Genomic DNA, 22,049 nt, shown 5'->3' on the forward strand with positions numbered 1-22,049 from the left:
TGTTTTTGCTTACAAATGCCCAAATCCACTTTAACCGAACAAAAACCAAAGCCGTATTATAATATACCGATTTAGAAACCAAACCGTAGATACTTGTTTTTCTCCAAAAATCGATTTGAAGAGCATCCTCAATAAGATTAATTAGCTCTAAAAGTTCTGATCACGATTGTAAGGTTATTTTACATCGTGCAGGATCTTTTGTCGGAAACAAAACAAATTTTGCTGAGTATAAATATCTCTCAAAGCATTTTTTTTTTTTACTTACAAAAGTAAAAACTGAAGTTGTGAAGATCTCTTTGGAACCAGAAGCTATTTCGGCTTTTATGAGGTTGCTCCAAAGATACGGATTCGCTGTTGAATCAAACTTCGACAACAAGGACAAGTGACTTTCCTTCCGCCATTGTTGTTGTTCGCAAAGAAGCTATCACTGCAACTACCACACACAACTTGATGCGCACAAGGAAGGAACACCACAGAGACTTCATCTTTCATACAGATGATGCATTCTCGATCATAGTTTGCTTCATTCTCATTAGTCCCTTCAAGTTTATCGAGTTCTTCAAGCAGCTTAGCAATGTTTTCTCCTTGGGATTTCTCGGGTTTCCAAACGTTGTTGGATAAGTGGCTTGAGTCGGTATCTGAAGAGGCTCTGAGTCTAGAGAGTTCTTGCTCTAGTCTTTGGTGATCATCTTTGTGTCTTTGGAAGTCTAGTTCGATTTTTAACCGTAGAGTCTCGAGCTTTCTCTTGTTGTGACCCTCGGCTGCTTCTTTCGAGCGTTGTTCTTCCTCCATTTGAGCCACAGCTGTCTCCTTTGCTTTCTGCTCTTGCCTCCATTTCGCCTGTGAATAACATATGAACGAAAATATATCAACAAGTCGACATATTAACCTTTCATGTATCAGCTACAGTCCAAGTAAGCAAGCAAGTTTCGTACAAAATGTGCAGCAACATAGGTGATGCCCCCGCAATTAGGTAAAACCCACCCAGGAACAGAAAGAATATATGGACCACCATTTAGAGAAAAAAGCTATCCCGTGAAACTTAGCAGTAGTTATAACTTATAACAAATCATCTGGCTTGAGTTCTACAACTCAAAACTGATTTTGTAAGATTATACCCATATCAAATCCAGGTTCCATACACCCTAGTGAAAATGCAGACTATACCTCTTGAAAGATCTTGAATTTGTATGGCGTACTACAATCTAAGACAGGACCAGCTTGGCGACTAGATGAATGCCTAAAATGAGACATGTCTAAACATTTTTGGCTTCCTAAGTAAAGTGTACTTCACACAATTCTAGAATCAAAATTTGTAAGAATGTAGACTCTAGAGAACTTTCAGGGTACAGATAAAGATAATACATGAAGCAGCGTACCTCAATTTCCTTTTCATCCTGTGTAGTCTGAGCTAAATTCCTATAAAGAGCATTGATTTTGTCTTTCTCAGCGGTAATCTCATCCTGCAACTTGAGTTTCTGCTTCTCCCATGCCACAAGCTTCTTCAAGCATTTTTTCTCCTTCTTTGTTTCTTCCATGAACGCTTTAAGCGATTCTGAAGCACTTAATTTGGAACCCTCCCTCTCTGCTCGGATTTCTGCATTTTGATTCTCAAGCTTTCTTACTATCAGATTTGCCGTGTCCCTTTCACCAGTAACTTTTTTGAGTCCACTTTGCTTGTCGGATAATCTTTTCATGGTTGATTCTTCAACAGCTTTTTTCCCCTTTTTCAGGAGTTGGATTGCTTCTCTTTCACTATTCAGTGACTTAAAGTCGGCCAATTCTTCGCTAACCTTTTGGGCAGCTTGCATTGCCTTCTTGTGAGCCCATTCCTTCCTCTCCTTTAACTTCTTCTCGAGATCCTTGACTTGATGAAGCAGATTTACTATCACACAATCCTTACCATCCTCACCCACCGATTCCAGACTATCATCATCAAGGTTCAGATCACGAAATTTCTCCAACACCGAACCAACACTTTCTTCACTCCCTGACTTGCGTGGCTGCTGCTGCTCACAAGTTTCCACACGTGCAGGAGATATGCTATCGCCACAAGTTTCAGACTGGATCTGCTTCTGCTTCATACTAGCACGAAACCCAGCAGCAAAAGCTGCAACATTCCGCTTCATCAAGGACTTCATGGAAGGGGAAAGATTAAACCTTTTCGGACAATCAATCTCTCTCTGCAGTTTTAACTCAGCAGTACCGCTTGTAGAAAACCCGTTACCAGAAAACTCAGGCCCTCCCCCGTTCCCAAAATCCCAACCTCCATGGAAACGACACAATGCTGGCGCCATGAAACCAGCGATATCTAAACTAGTACTACCAACATCTTCTTTATTGCTATCATCATCCTTAGTACTAGTACAACAACAACTAGCCCTATTCCCTGGACTTGGAGTTGGGATATCCATAGTAGTCGCCCTACCAACATGGAGCTCACTCATTAACAAACACCACATTGCATCACCTTTACTCAAATTAGGCTTAACTTGTTGCAGCAAGTAAATCATACCAGCAAGCGAATACTCCTCCAAATCTCTCAAATCAGTAAAATCAGTCTCAACTTCACCACCATCACAACTAGTGGTATTCAGATAAGACAATGAATTATTCATTATGTTCGTCAAAACATCCAACTCACCATAGCAGTGACCATTACTCAAAACCGCTTTAACCGCGACACCTTCCTGGTAACCCAAGTCAAGAAGCTTGGAAACAGCTTGGTTATAGAAAAACTCCAAATGTTTAAGCAATATCTCTTCCAAATGCTCCTCAGTACAATAACCCCACTCGCTAGGGCTCGACGAATTAACAACAGAGCCAGAATCAGTAAGACCTGGATGATAAACAAGGTTTTTGAGACTTGACTCGACGATTGATTTCGACAGAGCAATCCTCTCGATCAAACATAGAGGCGGGTCGGATCTAAAGGCAACGGGTCGGATCCTACGGCTCGGTTTCACATGCTTCTCCCTCACAGTACAACCCATTTCTGAATATATATATCTATACCAAAACAGAAAGGGATGAAAATAAAAATTGAAACTTTACCCCAAACAAAAATTATAAAAAAAATGATAAGAAGAAATGGGCATCGAAGAAAAATGATTCGAGCAAAGAGATGGGACGAATTACTCACTGATCGGTGATGGCTGAATTTTTTGTTCTCGGCTGAGAATATGAGTTTCGGCGAAAAGGTTATGCGAGCGACTGTGAGAGAGAGAGAGAGAGAGAGAGAGAGAGACAGACTTTATTTTGGTTTCGGTTTCTTCCATTTCTGGCGGCGCCAGAGAATATATTTATGGGCTTTGGGCCCATTTACATGATACGGACTGTATTTTGGTCTTTTTGATAGATAGTCGCATGGGTGGAGAGAGATCCGGTCAATTTGTTTGGTTTCGGTTCACGGGTTCAGTATTATCGGTTCTTAAGAAAGTGAAAACAAGTAAATGTTTTTGCAATTTTTGTTTGGTTTAGTTTTATTTTGGTTTTGATTTGGTTCGTCTTTTTGTTAGAAAAAACTTATGTACAATGGATACTAGATTTTCAACCTGCAGGAAAATTTTTTTAGTATAATAGAATTTAACTTCTATTAGTGTGTTATATTTAGTTAAGTAGTATTTGGATTGTTCATTATTGGTATAAATAATAAAATATATAACAAGTAATTTATAAGATATTATCTGATTAAGAATTTTTTTTGTTAATGATTTAATTGTTTTAAAGAATTTCGTTAAATTACCTTGATTTGATATATCTAATATTCTAATATTTGTAGTGTTCACCAAATAATTAAATGTGGATTTATCTCGTATTTTAACATAAAATTAATAATATTTTAAATTTGTACTAATGTTAATTCAAACCCATCAAGTCTTATAATCCGTCCCGTCATATAACCAAATTATATAGTATTTTAAACTATTTATAAAGTATAAGCAATGTTTGTAAGATTTTAATTGATAAAGGAAAATAACAATGAAGTGGAGATATTATAAGGATAACTAGACTTTAACATGCGGTACACCGCATACCGCGTGCATATAATTTTTATTATTATTTATATTTTATGCTGTATTTGTTTGTTAAATATTGAATGTTTTGCAAATAGAGGAATAACTAAAATTTTCGACCGTTTGTGCGGCTAAATATTTAAATTAATTTTTTAACTCGCAATATACTTCATGACCATTTCTTTGTTATATTTAGTTTGTTTTGTTTAGTGTTTGAGATTCTATTTTGATTTCTAATTACTATAACAAAAAAAAGTGATCTAAATACATAGTAAGTCACTTATACGCTATGATTAAGTCACATTTTTCCTAATGATTTAATTATTTTACACAATCTTAGTTAAATCAACTTAATTTTTTATATGTCAAATATTCTAATATTTTTTTGGACAAAGAATTAATAGTGTTGACAAATAATAAAATGAGAATTAAACCCGTATTAGCACAAATTTAATGATATTTTATTATTTCCAACATGTCCTCTTTATGACCCATCTACTATATAGTATTTTTCTTTTAATTTTACATATTCGTATATTTTAAGTTTATATATATTAATTATAATATTTAAATAAATATGAATCGAAGTTATTCCTACGTTAAGAATCAAAGCCAGAGGTTTTAAAAAACAAAATAGGAATCAAATTTTGATTTTTTCGTTTGCAAAAGATTTAGAGATATAATATTTTTAATACACAATAGAAGGTGTGGTTAAATATATCATAGTTTATGTTTCTATATTGATTATGCTATATTATTTTAGTTAGAATGGTAATATTTAGGTAACAAAATCTGAAGTAATAATATTTTTGGAACTTTTTAGAAAAATAACTTTGTAAATAAGTTTTTAAATAAGTTTTTAAAGAGATATTTTAGGAGTCAAATTGGTGTAACGATTTTATAGACATATTAATTGACGAAAAATACTTAGGTTATCTAATATTTCGTTTAAAAAAATAAATTAAAATTAAATTAAAAAGAAAAAAATTTTAAGGAAACAAATTCTATATATTTTTATTTAAGGAAAGTTAAATATTGGTTTGGTTTAGATTTTACAATTAAACAAGATTATATATCGGTTTGAGTTTATAAATGAGAATTAGGGTTTAGATTTTACAATTAAAACAAAATTATATGTCGGTTTGGGTTTACGAATGAGGTAGTTAGAGTTTAATTTTACAATTATAACAAAATTATATGTCGGTTTGAGTTTACAAATAAGGTGGTTAGGGTTTGGATTTTTCAGTTAGTTAGAAATTATATGTCGGTTTGGATTTACTAATGAGGTGGTTTAGGGTTTAGATTTTATAACTACAACGAAATTATATATCGCTTTAAGTTTACAAATAAGGTGGTTAGGGTTGATTTTACAATTAGAACGAAATTATATATCGGTTTAGTTTATAAAAAAGCGGTTTAGGTTTTTTTTTTGTCAATCATTGGGTCATAACAGGCCGGCCCATTAGCCTAATCCCTAAATTCGTAGGGAGCGGGACTCAATCCCTGGTGTGATGGTGTCTTGTGCATTAAAGACTTACCTTTGGCCATTGCACTAAGGTCACTTCACGGTTTAGGTTTTTTTTTTTTTTTTTCAACCAAACATTAAATTAAAAGATTACTCCAAGATTGGTTGCCCAAACTGGAGGAAAAGAGTTTACAAAATAAAGTGCAGAAACTAAAGATCTTGAAGAACGAGCAAGAGAATATGCCCTCTCGTTTGACGTCCTCGGAATCTGGGTCAGAATGAAGGAGGGAAAGGATAGTTTGAGGGAATAAAAATCTTCCAGCAAATTCAAGAAGTAGGGCCAATCGTCTGGGGCCTGCACCATCCCCACTAGCTCTGAGCAATCCGACTCAAAATTCTGACAGTCCACACCCACCGCCAGAAGAGACTCCATAGCCCAAATTAAGGCTTTTAACTCCGAATGAAGAGGTGAAAGGCTGCGTCTAAGGCTTTGTGCTCCCAAAAGTAGCGTTCTATCTTCGCTATTACCATACCACCATCCCTAGCCCACCAATGGATATGAACCTTTCCAGGAACCATCAACCTGACATTGGGGAGAAATATCCCGTACCTCCAGAGGTGGTTGAGAATCCAAGAAATTCGCAGAGAAGGACTTAGCCTCTTCCCATAAAAGTTTATCGTTAGCCGCCTCCTTCATAATATCACTTGGCTCTGCCTCTATTCCCTGAAAAACCTTCTTATTCATGTCCTTCCAAATCGACCACAAAATCCATGGAAGCGTATAACAAATATCGGAACACCCAGAATGGGATGACACCCGCCAATAGATAAAGTCTAAATTCGAATACACTGATCAATAGGGAAAGCCATCCGGGAGTAGAAGAACTGGAGACAACTCCCAAACCTTACGCGAGCGAACACACTCAAAAAGAGCGTGATTAATAGACTCCGCCGCAGAGCCGCACCGTCAACACGTAACATCACATCGAACACCCCGATGAGCGATCTGATCCATCACAGGAAGAGTACCAGACGCCACCTGCCAAAAAAAATGTTAAACCTTTGGAGGGCATTCAAGTTTCCAGGCTTGTGACCGCAAGGCGGTGCACGATCGCCCGTATTCAACTTCCTTAAGTAATTCCCGGCCTAGTCGAAAACCCGATCTGACCGAGTACATCCCGGATTTAGTATAATGCCAAATCAAACAATCCGGTTTAAAAAATTTACTAACCGACATACTCCGGATAAGCGGAATATCCGCTAGAAAATCCTCAAGAATATGCATATGCCAATCCATCGTACGTGGGTTAATTAAATGGTTGACCATCAGATTAGGATGTAGAATTCTCCTCCTACCATTAGCTGGTCTTGGCTGGAGATCTGGTATCCAGGGATCTCGCCATACCGAAATATTACATCTAGAACCTACTACCCACCTTGCCCCTTGTTCTACAAGCCTTTTAATTTTATTTGACAATGATGTTATACAAATTTTGTTTCCTTATTTTAAAAAGGGATGAATAAAGAGGTTCACCTCTAGGGGTGAACCGAAGTATTGTCTTTAATTGAGTACTCGATTTTAAATTGCTATATTTTAGTTATTATTTTGTGTAATTTTGTAGGGATTAACTTTGTAAATATGTATAACTTAAAAAGTAGAATACAAAATGTAAATCAAAAATGGTAATATAGATACAAGTGGTTATATAATGACTTAGTAAATAATTTAAAATGTATATATTATGGTCATTATTTTGTTTAGTACCGTTACAAAAAAAAAAATCGGTTTCAAACCAACTGGTTAAAAAGCAAGTCTCCGTTTGGTTTGGATTCAAGATTCACTGAGATTAATTAGGTTCAGTTTTTAGTCTTCTATTATTATTACATGTTTTGTGTCCCTTTGATGCTTATCTATAATCTAAAAACCCTAATTTATGGAATGTAATAGATGTTTTAATATTTTGGTTTGACAAGAAATGGCCAAATGGGATCGTATATATGACAGCTTCATGGTGTTGGGATTTCTTGATTATAATAACTTTCTACTAATTTTTACTAATTCAAGTTTTCGTCAAAATATCGTAGGTTAAAAGTAAAATATATTTTCTACGAATTTTTTTAGTAAATCATTTTGTTTTTTTTTTGCAATTTGATGATGTTGTTCGTTTGGATGATTTACTATGTGCATATTTTTATAGATTTTTTTCGTTTTCGTTAAATTAGCATATGTTTTATTTTGTAGTTAGGAGTTCGGAATTGGGGTAATGTACCATTATATGAACAAATATATAGTGGGTTTAATTTCTTCCTTTTGTGATTATTCTATATGATTATGTTACATTTTATAGAATTTACCACATTCTCATAACAAAACGAATGAAAACAAAAAAGGCTTTTGTATGCATCTTCTTAAGCTGAGCCATCACAGTTTGGAGTAAGACGTGGACAACTCCATAGCCGCACTTTGATGGCTATCCAAGCGTCTCTTAGAGACGTCAATGTCCACAATGTTCTAATCTAACTCTTTCCTTTGTCCTTTTATTCTTTCTCTCCTCCCATTCCTCCAAATACCATGCACATATACATAGATGCATACATACATGCATTGGCTTGGTGGTCATGATGGAATGAGATATTGATAAATATTATACTATGTATGCTTGCTTCTGGAAATGGCATCTTATGTTGAAGTGTCTTTTACAATTTCTTTGGACAAGATGTTTGGATTTTCCACTGTGACCTCAAAATCTCTTGTTCCCATCCATAAAATCGACCATTTTGTCACATATCTACACAGCCATCTATATTGCCTCCTTTTTGAATAAGAGCATTTGTTTTCATATATATAATGGTATTGAACGGAATAGTGTTTCCTTTTCTTATTCACAACATTCTTCAAACTCTCATATTTTCTTTCTTTTCTAAATCAGGGAAACTTTTGGATGTTAATGGTTGATCCAAAAGATCTGTAATTTATATATATATATATATATATATAGCTTGGGTTTACAAAAGAATGTAAACCCATATACATATTTTGCAAAGATTCTATGACCGATGCCACTGGTAGAGAAGTTTCTCCTACGAATCTAGCTAACCTATCAACTTGATCACCAAACCGATTGTGGACAATTCTTATTTTTAGGTTACGAACTAAAAACAGCTTAGAAGGACCCGACGAAGATTCACAAACTTGATCCAACTGGTCATAATGATTATGCTTCCTTGTTTTTAATTTATTTTATGGCAAGATAGTAAAGTACAGTATAGGTCTATAACTTTTGTAAAATCTCGACATGTTATTCCTTAATGATACTTACATGATCTACCCCCTAAAAAAAAGGTTATGAACTCTGCCTTTCTTTTGATTTTAGATTCTATTTTCTATTGCACCTTCGTTACTTAAACCAATAAGCATAGAAATCATCATTATTACAATATTATATACATTCCATAACAAAACAAAGGAAGGTTTTACGATGGAGATCGTGACTTACACCATGTCACATGTGAAGTGTACTTGACATAACAAGATAATAAAAGAAGAATATAAAAAATGGGTTTTTAGAAAAAAAAGAAGCATAAACATATATAAGAGAAATTGGCCCCATCGAATAAGTAAACAAACATTGGCAAACCAAAACTTGATATGATATCCAACCAAATAATCACACTTATTGTTACCCTTACCCACTGCATTTTCATATAAAAGTTCACTTTTATGATTTAGCCTATAGAATAATGATAAAAGATTGAATTGAATGAACTGCCAAACAATAAATTGTAGGTTTGGTAAAACAAAAGTGAGAGAAAACTAAGTTTCCACTGATTGGGTAACTGAATTTCCTGTGTGCATGGCCCATGGTAAGTTTTATTTTATTTGTTGCCTAGCCTGGCCCGTAGTAATTTGGATTGATTGCATATATATATTTTTTATCTGAGGTTTAACCTTACCATACCTATTTTTTTTTTATGCAAAAAGTTAAAAATGTATTGAATTTGACAGTGAAAATATATTGAATTTGATAGTGAAAAATATTGAATTCGATTGAAGTTTACGTTATATATGTTTCCAACGGACATGAATATTTTTCCAATTTTTGCGGAGAAGTGAAAGATTATACAACTTGCACACTTAATTTTTTCTCAACGGAGTTTATGTATACAGTAAAACCTCTATAAATTAATAATGTTAGGATATTAAAATTTTATTAATTTATAAAAGTTTTATTTTTTCGATAAATTAATAAAATATTAAATTATAAAGAGAGTTATCTACTCATAGTTTCGATTTTTTATTTATTTTAAACTATAATTTTTTTGTTTTAATTCATATTTCTTTAGTATTTTCTTTATTTATAGTTTTTTATGCTTTTATGTTTTACATAATTTTGTTTATAGTTCTTTACATATGTTGGAGATGAGTTTCATCAAGAATAAATATTCAAAAGTAAACAAACAACACTATTAGAATTATATTTAACTACATTTCTTTAGATATATACATATATATATATATATTTTAGTTTATATAATTATTAATTTATGATACTGATAGGACCATATGTTTACATAAAATTTTCTAAAAAATAACTATTTTATTATTTTATCAAATTATGTCATTTTTACACTGTCCCAACTCGGGACGAGAATAATTTATTAATTTATAGTGATTATTAATTTATCAAAGTATTAATTTGTAGAGGTTTTACTGTATTAAATTAATCGTTAATGAACAAATATTTATACATTATAATATATTACAAACATATATGTTTATGTCCCAATTTTTGCGGAAAGATGGAAGGTTAACTTTCGTGCTTAGCTTTTTGCCAACCATCGATCGGAATTTACATTATATATGTTGTCAATAGACATGTGTATTTTCTCAACTTTTGCGGAAAAGTGAAAGGTTAACTTCTGCACTTAAATTTTTGTCAACGATTGATCGGAATTTTGATATATTAATTTAATCATTAACGAACATATTTATAATATGTTACTAACGAACATGTCTGTATCCCAATTTTTGCGGAAAGATGGAAGTTTAACTTTCATGCTCAGCTTTTTGCCAACCATCGATCAGAATTTACGTTATATATATTGTCAATAGACGTATCTTTTCTCAACTTTTGCGGAAAAGTGAAATGTTAACTTCTGTACTTAAATTTTTGTCCACGATCAATCAAAATTTTGATATATTAAATTAATCATTAACAATTATATATATATATATATATATATATTATAATATGTTATCAGCGGACATGTTTATATCCCAATTTTTGCGGAAAGATGGAAATTTAACTTTCTATTAGACTAAACTCCAACAGATTATTTATTTTTGAAATATTTCTGAGTTCCAAATTGGTTATTTATAAGGAAAAGTTAGAATTATACAAGAAAAAATCTCATTTTCTCAAAAAAAAAAGTTGCCCTCTTTACGAGAAGTTCAGATTCTCAATTTTATTTTCTTTTTTTTTTTCTTTTCTTTTTTGTTTTTTTAATAGAAAGTTTTATTTTTTCATTTATATACTCTCTATCTAAATTGATAAAGGCAAGTTGCAAGAGAGGAGGGTGTGTGTTTGCCCCACTCCTCTTCTCACATAATAATAATACACAAACTTCAGAGTTTCCGCAATTCACATTCCTTTTTCCCGTAACTCGCCAATACATCATTACACATATACATACAAAAACATACACAACCAAACGTTATGTAACTGCAAAAACATAATAAACGAGGATTCCACACTCTCTCTAGTCAAAGAGCTTCATGGCGATGGTGTGACCAACCCCAAAAAAGTAGTCCTTCACATGTTTCTTAAGTTTCAAGCATTGAATTGTTTTTTTCCTTTCCTTTTATAAATAGTGAAGACTTATCTTCATTTTTTTCATAATAGCTAAGATTTATTTTCCTTTTTGAAAATAACTAAAGATATCTTTCTCTTAATTGTTAGATATAATTTTCTTACTTGATTGTGCTTTGTATTTAGATGATGAAAGTGAGGAATTGGGAGAAGAAGTGAAGAACATATTAAGATGATATATGTCTTCTTCTCCTGAGTCACTAAAAACATCAACAAAGAGAGAATCCATTATTATATAATGTATAGAGAGTGAAGAGATTTATCAAAAATATTTTTTGCAATCATCATTCTTGGAGTTAATAATGCCAGTCCCCCTTGCACCATATCCAACACCTCCAGCGCCGGCGATGGCGCCGTCGTACACTCCTCCGCCGGCACATGGTAAAATATTTTTATTATATGAAAAAGATCCTCTGTTTTCAGTTTCTTTAACAATTTTTTTAATAAAGATTGTTCTTTTTTTTTTGTTCAAATTTCCAGTTTTTTTTGTTCCCCCTATTGATCAATTATTTTCCCAGGAATCCATTTATTTATTCTACATGTGTTCATAACTCCATTAATTTTTTTTTATTTATTTATTTTGGCCAAAAAAGGACATAAACAATTTGAGATTTGTAGGTAGTACAAGTGGGCAGAGCCAGTTAGTGTGTTCAGGTTGCAGAAACCTTCTGATGTACCCCGCCGGAGCATCCTCTGTCTGTTGTGCCGTCTGTAACGCCGTCACTGCCGTTCCTCCGCCGGGTAATTATTTGTTAGATCATAAAAACAAGTTTGGTTAAAAAAGATATTCGAGTTTTTTTTTTTTTTTGTAATAACTGATTGGGGCAATGTAGGAACGGAGATGGCACAGTTGGTGTGTGCAGGTTGTCATACACTTCTTATGTACATTCGTGGAGCTACAAGTGTTCAGTGTTCTTGTTGTCACACTGTTAATCTTGCCCTCGAAGGTTATATAAATACATGCATATTGGTCTTTATATTTGGTGTTTAATCAGTTTTTATTTTATTTTTTTGTTGATTGTTTTTTATTTTTTTTGTTGGTTTGTTGTTTAGGGAATACAAGAAACAAAAACCTTTTTAAAACTAGTTTTACGAGTTATTTTTATTAGATGTCGTCGTTTTATCAACAATATGTGTATTATACGGGTTTAAGTTAAGATTATAACCGACACTAGGACAAAATATTTAATATTATATTGTGTGTCTTGGTTAATTTATTATTTGTTTATATTCAAAACTTTTTTAAAATTAAATATTTAGTTTTGGTTTTTGGTTTTTATGATAAAACAATAAAACTACTTTTGTTTATATGTGGGTCTAGGTTAGTTTCGGTTTCGGTTTCTTATGAAAAATGTTCTAAGTTTTTAACTCTAAATGTCTTGCATGTGTGTGTTCAGCGAATCAAGTGGCACACGTGAACTGTGGAAACTGCAGGATGTTACTGATGTATCAATATGGAGCAAGATCTGTGAAATGTGCCGTTTGTAACTTTGTTACATCCGTTGGGGTTAGTTCTCTCGTTATCCCAAAACAGAAAACAAATTATCTTCTTTATATAATGTTTTTGTTTTTGGTTGCTATTGTTTTGATAATGCTTGTAGGCTTCAGCGAGCACGAGTGATGCGAAATTTAACAGTTAAAACTTGGACCAAACCTATCAATATAGAGGAAGAATCAACTCTTTTTATCTATCTCTCTTCGATCAAGAATCCGGCGGTGTGATGTTTTATGAGTTTGAAATCAGAAGTAAATTAAAGTAATATGTAATCTGTCGAAATTTTATGACTATGGCCTCTTTGTCCGTTTGTATAGGGCTATCTATCTATCTATCTCTCTTCAGTTTCTTTGTTTTGTTTTAGTTGGTTTTCTTTTCTCACCAGTTTGTAAGAGTGGTTCATAAATCAAAAAGCTAAACTTTTATGGTGAAGAAAATAGATTCTTAAATGCTAATTAATACCATACATTTTATTTTATTTTCTGTTCAAGCACAAAAGATGTTGGTTACAAATTACTACATAGATTTTGATATAAACTTACCAAGAAAAATTACAAATTTAAAAGTGAACATTATTTAACATACGTGTTAATGCAAAAATATAACATGAAATCAAGAAAATTTGTGGTGTACAGTATATCAATTCAAAAAACGAATGATTTGATTTTAATATATCTAACAAGAAGATGTTACGGTTCGTACTAAAAAAAAGAAAAATGGAACGACAAAACAGTAGGACGGACGGAGATGTAACAAATAAAACAAAGTCCAAAAAGGCTTTGTCCCTCGATAATGACTAAATATAGTCCGAGTCATTCCACGCTAATCTATCTATGGATAATTGGGGTGGACTTCACTCACTCACGGGTTTACTTACGATTTGATCTTTGGTTAGTCTATGTGTCTTTCGAATGTCTTTTCGTTTCTCTTGATCACGGCAAGATTTATAAAATAGGGATATTATATGAACATTTTTGCTCGGAGATTTAAAATAAGGATAAGATAAAATTTTCGTTTTCTTGTCTGTTGATGCTCTATGTAGAAGAAGAGGATCCGTCCATGTGACTTTTTTAGATATATATCTCTTGATTTCCTTTTATAATTTAATGCTATCTTTGACTAGTCAATTAATTCTTAAGGGATAAGTGTAAAAATAAAATTCAAGAATTTCGGCAGCCAAATCTATCAATGGATACATATTTGACATTTCATGTCAGTGTGTGACGTCACTTACCAAAATAAATAAAAAAAATCTCTCACCATATCAAATACTGGAAGGTAAATGATATCCAAACTTTTGTTCCATACTAGTCAAAGCATATAAATATGGCACACCGTAACAAGATTTGTAACATTATAACACAACCAAACATATTATTTTACAAACATGATTTTCAAACATTTTTAATGTAAACTAAAATAAATCATAACCCATATTAACAAAAGATATGAAAAGACAATAATTTTCAAATTTTCCACACATATTAAAAGAAAAAAGTTCTACTATACCTATTATTAAAAAGAAAATTTAATTGAAGACGATGTCTTCGTCTTCCGAATAGCCTGCTTTCAATACTTACTTCGATGAGATAGAAGAAAACAAGGGTGAATTCCTCTCATTTTCATTAATCCCAATTTCCCTATTGCAGAATGATAAAACAGATAAACTGGCACATTGTGCATCTTCCGAATAGCCTGCTTTCAATACTTACTTCGATGAGATAGAAGAAAACAAGAGTGAATTTTTCTCATTTTCATTAGTCTAAGTTTCCCCATCGCAGAATGATAAAACGGATAAGCTGATACATTGTACACATGTTAGACCGCATTTAGTTATCTATGTAAACAATATACTTTCTAATTGATATATTTGAACTAATCTAGTTCTTTGTTGTAAAAAAAAAAAAAAAAATTTGTAAATTTTATTTTGTCATCTTTTAATTCATTTTCATTAGGAACAATTTCTATATACTTTTATATAAATATTTACATTAAAATTCGAAAACGATGTTATTATTTTAAAATAAAAAACCTAACATGAAATTTTATTGTGAAACGGGGAAAATAGTTACAAAAAATCATATAGTATAATATGAAAATTGCACACACGAAACGCAAATAATAGAACACAAGAAAATGACAATTAATTATGTTTAGCTTAGACAAAAAAAAGTTCTTCACAGAAAAAAAAAACGAAGTAAGTAGAGCAAATGAACTTTACAACATAGACAAACAATCGCAAACACAAAAAAAAACGGACCACAATTACTCCAAGATGAAAATGTATCGTACTCAAAAAAAAAAAAAACAAAAGTACATCAAAACATAGAGTAGTCCATTGAAAATCTGACAGCATTCTAGCAACTGCCAAACTAAAATCAGACCCAAAATTATCGGGTTTTTTTGCACACACATGTTGAGACAGGAACATATCATCACAGACATGTCAGAAAAGCTTGGTGAGTGTTTTTCAATTGGTTTTCAACTCAGTGTCGTTATGTCAAAAGAGACCAAGTCTAAGAAAATATCAAAGAGGTATATTCTATGCAATGTTCTAGACCTTCTTAGTAAATAATAAAGGAGTTCGGTAGATAACAAAGGAACAAAAGAAACATATACCAAAAAGCATTTCATATATGCCCACATTGTTATCATCATCATCATCTCTCTTACGGTCACAAAAGCATTGCCTTTCCTTCTCACAATGGACCACAGAATATGTAATTATGTATCCCACATCCAATACTTGAATTATTGACCATTACTTAGGACCAAGGGTTACCACTTACCAGTTAACTAGAGTCTATGGATATGCAAACAAAAACTATGCTTGAATTTGGAGTTACTGGTGCAAAGGTTCATAAGTTTTTCCTTCTCCACTAAATGATGAATTGTTGGGACCTTTTATTGGAATATCAATGAGTTCATTTAAGAGACTTACGAGTTACGAGGATGCACAACGAGATTCAGGACTAAGAAAGTAACACTCACTAGTCACTTCTAATAAAAAAAGTTTTGCGACTTTACATGCTTCTTTTTTGTTTCTATTCGTCTCCCATGGCGAGTTCAAGGGCGTAATCGTCTCTTTCCTGCAGTGTAACATTGATAAACTGTTAAAAGACCAATGCTAATGCAAACTAAAAGAACTTTAACTCATTTTGAATCCTCATAATAATAATGTTAAAGTTTGATCTTTTTGACAACATCAAATCCATTACTAGTCCTAGTGAACGGCCTCCAGTTAACAACTTTAAATCTATCTATCGATTTATCGAGATACACTACGTCATTGGTGAGTGATTGATTTAGAAGACTTGGAACGAGAAAAACCGAAGTTATTTTTCTTGTTCTGAAAACTTACAATTGGTCCACGAGCGAAGTATCTGCCAAACTGTAGCCAGTAGACCTGTGTATGTCATACGATTTAGAACTGTATAACTATTATGAAATGAACTGTATAATACAAGACCTGTTGTAGCAGTTCTTAGATTCTCAGAAGAGTAATTCTTATAATAAGCTACCTCGTCCTCGTCTTGTGTTTCTACTTCAAGGTCAGATGTAGGGAAACCCACACAAAGAAGCGCATACCCCTGCATGTATAAGCCACACGACTTAAATGCAAGATAACCTTGAAATTAAGGTCTAAGTACCAAAATTACTATGCTTTCTAAAGGATTAGCACACCTATTATCATCTTAAACCTGTACTTCAATATACTTATTGTTTAGTAAGTAGAAGAGCTTGTTCCACCTATAACACATTACACATTTGCCTAAACGCTAACAGTAAGATAAGTCTTCGAAACTGTATAATAATGTAAAGCAAAGATGTTCACTTAGTGGACTGCAACCTTACAATTCAGTAATTGTTTAAAGCATAAGAATTGCATTGTTTTCATTGACTCAATAACAATTGGTCCTAGTTTTCACAGACTCATACTCTCACCAACACAAAGTGTCTACGTAATTCCAGCCTACTCGTGTCTCTAGCCAGCTTTAAGGAAAAGGGATATTACCTGGGACTTCAGTTCAGCTGATATTCCCAATGCTTGTGGCTGCCTTAGCTCTCCAGATTTTACACGTACGGCACAACTAGTACAGCAACCTGGCCACGTAAGATTGCAAAATCTCAAATAGTGGACGAACCCCGTACAACTAAGTTGAGCGCTTAGCCAAACATACTTCACCATGTATAAATCTCACAGGTACAAATATCATGCATATAGCTCTAACATAATTCCATTAATGATTGACGTATCCTAATCATCAACATTACCTTTAAACTTTTTCAAACCATGGGAAAAATGTCGACTACAAGGAAACATATACACACTGTAGAAGAGTAATGAAACAGGTCAATGAAAATAGCACAGTACCATGTCTGCAGGCAAAGGGAAGAGTAATGTTCTGGGATTCAGCTGAGTGCAATATGTACTGGTCCTGCATTTCAAAATAGATTTCCATGTATCAACAAAGGTGGATTATCTCAAATACGCTATACCATATGTGTAGACGTAAGAATAGCTACATAACTAGGAGCTGATTCATATCGATCTAGTTCTACTTTCCTCCGCTCTTAGGCAGCATTTTTTTTGAACATGGGAAATCAAAGAAAGTGAGCAACTGAACCTATAAGTAAAATCTAATTTAGATTAGCCAGAAAGAAACTGCTCAAAACATATCAAGGAAGTTTGAATCCACACACACACTACTTGGGGATCTCTACACTCCAGAACATACATTGCGTTTAGCGTTAATGTATAGGAATTTGTGACTACAATAAGGCGCAAATCTAAAGCATTCATTCATCTCCAAGTATAACTACTAATCCAAGCTATGAACATTCTCAAAAGTACATCTGTATGATACAGCAAATGAGAGAGCTAGGGATTCGACAGTGTCGCGAATCAATCAGCGAGATTAAAGCAACAAAAGATCAGTAATACTCTCTCACCTCTGGAACCTCAAACTCGTGAACCACTCCTCGTTGTCGATCGTGAACAGTGACCTTATGAGAAGGAACAGACAACGATCCTCTATCTGATGGAGTGGAAACTTCTACAGGAATCCGGAACTCACACGTCGTAGCCGTAGCTCCTCGCCGGAGTTTCGGAGAATATCGCCGATTGATCGGAATTGTCTTCCGTTGAAGCGAAGTACAAAATGTACAGGGCAAAACCAGAGCCATGGTTTTGGGGAGATTTTGGATTTCGCGGCTTTACTAGTCCAAAGGGTTGAAGAAGAAAGAAGAAGAAGATAAGGGACCAACCTTAGCTTCCAAAATCATAAACCGGTTTACTAAAATTCAATAATCATCGAAGCCTAAACCAATCCGGTAGACGGTGCATGTATGTGATCAAGCGTTTATACGTGCGTGGCACCTTAAATAGACGCCCGAGAATCGAACCAGGACACGTGGCCAAAATTATAACACGTGGCCATTTGAACCGAGTAAGCTATATTGATACGTTTTTTCGAGTATTAACAATGTGTTTTGTGTGGTTATATCGGACTATATACGTACTAATGTTTGATTAATATATGTATTACTGATGATGATATAGGCGGAGCAGGCGATGGCAAGGACGAAAGAGGAGAAAGAGATAGCGCACCAGAGGAGAAAGGTGAAGGAAGCAGAGGCTAATATGGATATGCATATGGCTAAAGCGGCTCATGCTGAAGACAAGCTTATAGCTAAGCAATCTCACTACCACGTTACTCATGGTACGCATGTGGCTCAGCCTGCGCCTATATCGGCTCCTGCCCCTGTCATGGGACATGGTTACGGGCATAATCCTGCCGGACTTACCTCAGTTCCTCCACCGGCGTATCCTCCTCCTGGACAGCATCAGGCTTAGCATCCCACGGGACATCGTCATCATTACAGAAATGTTTTTTGCTCTAATTTTTTTTTTTTTTTTGGTATTTTAGTAGTGTTATCTTCGATAAATCTTTGGTCTATATAAGTTATATGATGCCTTTTGACAACAAAAAAATAAAGGGAAGAAAGAAAAAAAATTAGGGGTTGTATGATATTTCTCTATATACTGTATTATTATATATTATTTGGTTATAACTTGGTTATTCTATGCATTATCTTGTATTAGAAGACTGACTCACAGTAAATCTGGGAAAGGCATGCAGAGTACAACTATCTTTTTGGTGTTCTCTAATTTGGTTAGTTGATATATTTATTTTTATTTCCAAAAAAATTCGTAATTAGGGAATTTAGTCAAAACCAAATACGACGAGTAGTCCTGAGCTAAGCCTTAATTGGCTAAACCTTGAAAATCTTAATTTACTTAAGTTTCTATTAACTGTATATGAAATATGATCTACTGGTAATGAAAATTAGGATTTGTTTTTATTAGATTGTATATATTGGTTAAGCTTATTAGATTAATTCTCGGTTTAATAGGAATTGGTTTAGATCGGTTTAGTGTATATAATACATAATTGTATAGTTTGTTACGATTGAGAAATACATAAAACATTTTCACAAATTTATTTTTGCTCATGAACTCAAATATAGTATCAGAGCTTTTTTCCGCGTAAATTTGTGATTTCATTTTGTTTTTCTTCAAATTCTTCAAAATCTCACCGTCGATTCGCTTCTATCATCGTCGAAACATCACCTGCAACTTTTTTGATAGTGAAAATGGTGTGGAAAGAGGGAAAATTGAGAAATTGAAGTGAAACACCTGAAGAAGAAGCATCCACAACTAGGATCGTTCGCGGTTCCACTGTTGTTGAAGATCCCGAAGATGATTTGGCGAAACAACGTTGTGCTCTTCGATCGGAAGGATATGGAGCTCAAGGATCTTTATCGCGATTCTCAACAGAATCCGATAATCCATTTAATCTCCAATCTTCTGATCATCCAGGTTTGATGATCGTGGTTCACACTCTTGATGATACGAATTACAACAGCTGGTCGATTGCTATGAGGATTAGTCTAGAAGCTAAGAACAAGCTTAGTTTTATTGATGGATCTATCCCTAGACCATGCAAAAGTGATTATGAATTCAAGATCTGGAGTAGATGTAATAGCATGGTGAAATCATGGATTTTAAATGTTGTGAATAAAGAGATCTATGATAGTATCCTCTACTATCAAGATGCAGTTGGAATGTGGAATGATTTGTTCACGCGATTTAAGGTGAACAACCTTCCGAGGAGATATCAGCTTGAGCAAGCCGTGATGACTCTGAGACAAGGATCACTCGACTTATCCAGTTACTTCACAAAGAAGAAGACTCTGTGGGAACAATTAGCCAATTCAAAGTCTAGAACGGTGAAGAGATGTGATTGTGATCAAGTTAAGGAGCTGCTTGATGAAACTGATACGAGTAGAGTTATTCCGTTTCTTATGGGGTGAAACGATGATTTTGGAAACATCAGGAATCAAATACTGAATATGAAGCCAAGACCAAGTTTGAATGAGATCTACAATATTTTGGATCAAGATGAGAATCAGAGAGTTGTAGGAGTGTCTTCTTGACCAATCTCTAATCCTACTGCTTTCCAATCTCAAGCTACGATCCCGGATCAGAATTCAATCCTAATGGCACAAGGAAACTTCCAGAAACCTAAGTGTTCTCATTTCTCGCGTGTTGGACATACTGCGGACAAATGCTACAAACTTCATGGCTATCCTCTAGGACATCCAAGGGCAAAGAAGAACAACTATGTTGGAAGTGCTAACTTGGCTAGTACTGGTCATGTCGAAGATATTAAAGATACACCTAAGGAGAATCTCAGTGAAGATATGTCGAATGAAAAACTCCAACAGATGATCTCTTATCTAAGCACCAAGCTTCAATCCTCGAGTGTCACTTCATGCCCTGATAAAGCCATAGCTTCGACTTCAAATTCCGTACCAACTATCTCACAGATATCTGGTACATTTCTCTCATTATATGATTTCAGTTTCTATGACATGTTGACTTCTTCTATACTTCATGAAACTGAGTTGTCTTTTAGAGCTTAGGTCATAGATTCAGGAGCTAGTCACCATGTTACACATGAGAGAAATCTTTATGTTGATTATAGCTCTTTAGATAGAACCTTTGTTCGTCTTCCCAATGGTCAGACTGTCAAAATAGAAGGAACCGGTTATATACAGCTTACAGATGCATTGTCCTTACATAATGTGTTGCATATTCCTGAATTTAAATTTAACTTGTTGAGTGTTAGTGTAATCACAAAATCTTTGAGGTCTAAAGTCAGCTTTACTTCTGATGATTGTGTGATACAGGCTCTTAGTCAGGACCTAATGATTGGCAAAGGTAGTCAAGTTGCGAATTTATACGTTCTGCATTTGGATAAAACCCTTGTTAATGTTTCTAGTTCTTCTTTTCCTGGTAAGTCAGTCTGTTCTGTCTCTTCAGTTAATACAGATATATGGCATAAACGGTTAGGACACCCATCTATTGCTAAGATAGATTCTATTTATGATGTATTGTTACTATCCAAGTCGAAAATAAATAAAGATAAAACACATTGTCATGTTTGTCATTTATCAAAACAAAAGCATTTACCTTTTAAATCGTTGAATCATATAAGAGAAAAACTCTTTGAATTAATTCATATTGATACTTGGGGTCCCTTTTCTGTTCCAACAGTTGATGGTTATAGGTATTTCTTGACAATTGTTGATGATTTTAGTCGTGCTATTGGTTGTACATGCTTAAACAGAAATCTGATGTTATAAACGTTTTTCCTGGTTTCTTAAAGCTAGTAGAAACTCAATATAATACTAAAGATTGTTCTGTGCGGTCTGATAATGCTCATGAATTGAAATTTACTGATTTATATTTGAAGCATGGCATAAAAGCATATCATTCATGTCCTGAAACCCCTGAACAGAACTCGGTTGTAGAAAAGAAACATCAACACTTGTTAAATGTCGCTAGAGCTCTCATGTTTCAATCTGGGGTTCCATTAGAGTATTGGGGTGATTGTGTTCTTACAGCGGTCTTCCTTATTAATAGGTTACCCTCTCCGGTTATAGACAACAAGACACCCTTCAAACGATTAACCTCTAAGATCCCTGATTATCATAGTTTAAAAGCTTTTGGTTGTCTTTGTTACTGTTCTACTTCGCCTAAGTCTAGGACTAAGTTTGACCCTAGAGCTAAGGCTTGCATATTCCTAGGATATCCCTCAGGTTACAAAGGCTACAAGCTATTAGACATAGAGACA

At 33.9% G+C, this 22,049-nt stretch overlaps 4 protein-coding genes across 6 annotated transcripts; 2 read left to right on the forward strand and 2 right to left on the reverse strand.

Annotated features, from left to right (window-relative positions):
• Nucleotides 1-96: 96 nt before the first annotated feature.
• LOC104741851 (MND1-interacting protein 1) lies at nucleotides 97-3,291 on the reverse strand. 2 transcript variants are annotated; one of them, XM_087485356.1, is made up of 3 exons: nucleotides 3,143-3,291; nucleotides 1,380-3,009; nucleotides 97-840 (listed from the first exon to the last, which is right to left on the reverse strand). In XM_087485356.1, exons 2-3 carry the CDS (start codon nucleotides 2,991-2,993, stop codon nucleotides 322-324), a joined length of 2,133 nt encoding a protein of 710 aa, XP_087341482.1. In that variant the 5' UTR covers nucleotides 2,994-3,009; nucleotides 3,143-3,291; the 3' UTR covers nucleotides 97-321. The 2 variants fall into 2 exon arrangements, with proteins under 2 accessions (XP_087341482.1, XP_087341483.1); XM_087485357.1 differs by having other exon boundaries at nucleotides 1,380-2,995; nucleotides 3,143-3,258.
• Nucleotides 3,292-10,935: 7,644 nt separating this feature from the next.
• Nucleotides 10,936-13,283, forward strand: LOC104741853 (protein LOL1). 2 transcript variants are annotated; one of them, XM_010462776.3, is made up of 6 exons: nucleotides 11,014-11,286; nucleotides 11,478-11,732; nucleotides 11,970-12,092; nucleotides 12,185-12,298; nucleotides 12,749-12,858; nucleotides 12,953-13,283. In XM_010462776.3, the coding sequence occupies exons 2-6, from the start codon at nucleotides 11,654-11,656 to the stop codon at nucleotides 12,989-12,991; spliced, it is 465 nt and encodes a 154-aa protein (XP_010461078.1). In that variant the 5' UTR covers nucleotides 11,014-11,286; nucleotides 11,478-11,653; the 3' UTR covers nucleotides 12,992-13,283. The 2 variants fall into 2 exon arrangements, with proteins under 2 accessions (XP_010461077.1, XP_010461078.1); XM_010462775.3 differs by having other exon boundaries at nucleotides 10,936-11,732.
• Nucleotides 13,284-15,730: 2,447 nt separating this feature from the next.
• Nucleotides 15,731-18,800, reverse strand: LOC104741854 (ferredoxin C 2, chloroplastic). The gene is made up of 6 exons (XM_010462777.3): nucleotides 17,800-18,800; nucleotides 17,222-17,285; nucleotides 16,862-16,950; nucleotides 16,368-16,436; nucleotides 16,208-16,252; nucleotides 15,731-15,935 (listed from the first exon to the last, which is right to left on the reverse strand). The coding sequence occupies exons 1-6, from the start codon at nucleotides 18,031-18,033 to the stop codon at nucleotides 15,891-15,893; spliced, it is 546 nt and encodes a 181-aa protein (XP_010461079.1). The 5' UTR covers nucleotides 18,034-18,800; the 3' UTR covers nucleotides 15,731-15,890.
• On the forward strand, nucleotides 18,337-21,355 carry LOC147928308 (uncharacterized). The gene is made up of 2 exons (XM_087485319.1): nucleotides 18,337-20,746; nucleotides 21,103-21,355. Exons 1-2 carry the CDS (start codon nucleotides 20,410-20,412, stop codon nucleotides 21,108-21,110), a joined length of 345 nt encoding a protein of 114 aa, XP_087341445.1. The 5' UTR covers nucleotides 18,337-20,409; the 3' UTR covers nucleotides 21,111-21,355.
• The last annotated feature ends 694 nt before the right edge of the window (nucleotides 21,356-22,049 follow it).

This window comes from Camelina sativa, chromosome 14, assembly GCF_030686135.1.
Source record: "Camelina sativa cultivar CO46 ecotype springtype chromosome 14, ASM3068613v1".
NCBI classification, from domain to species: Eukaryota; Viridiplantae; Streptophyta; class Magnoliopsida; order Brassicales; family Brassicaceae; genus Camelina; species Camelina sativa.

Coding starts and splice junctions, on each gene's coding strand:
- LOC104741851 (XM_087485356.1), bottom strand. CDS start 2,993: ATGGGTTGTACTGTGAGGGAGAAGCATGTGAAACCGAGCCGTAGGATC. Junction 841..1,379: donor AGGATGAAAAGGAAATTGAG/GTACGCTGCTTC, acceptor TGTTATTCACAG/GCGAAATGGAGGCAAGAGCA.
- LOC104741853 (XM_010462775.3), top strand. CDS start 11,654: ATGCCAGTCCCCCTTGCACCATATCCAACACCTCCAGCGCCGGCGATG. Junction 12,093..12,184: donor CACTGCCGTTCCTCCGCCGG/GTAATTATTTGT, acceptor GGGGCAATGTAG/GAACGGAGATGGCACAGTTG. Junction 12,299..12,748: donor TGTTAATCTTGCCCTCGAAG/GTTATATAAATA, acceptor GTGTGTGTTCAG/CGAATCAAGTGGCACACGTG.
- LOC104741854 (XM_010462777.3), bottom strand. CDS start 18,033: ATGGCTCTGGTTTTGCCCTGTACATTTTGTACTTCGCTTCAACGGAAG. Junction 17,286..17,799: donor ACGAGTTTGAGGTTCCAGAG/GTGAGAGAGTAT, acceptor TTTGAAATGCAG/GACCAGTACATATTGCACTC. Junction 16,253..16,367: donor AAACACAAGACGAGGACGAG/GTAGCTTATTAT, acceptor TGACATACACAG/GTCTACTGGCTACAGTTTGG.
- LOC147928308 (XM_087485319.1), top strand. CDS start 20,410: ATGGCACAAGGAAACTTCCAGAAACCTAAGTGTTCTCATTTCTCGCGT.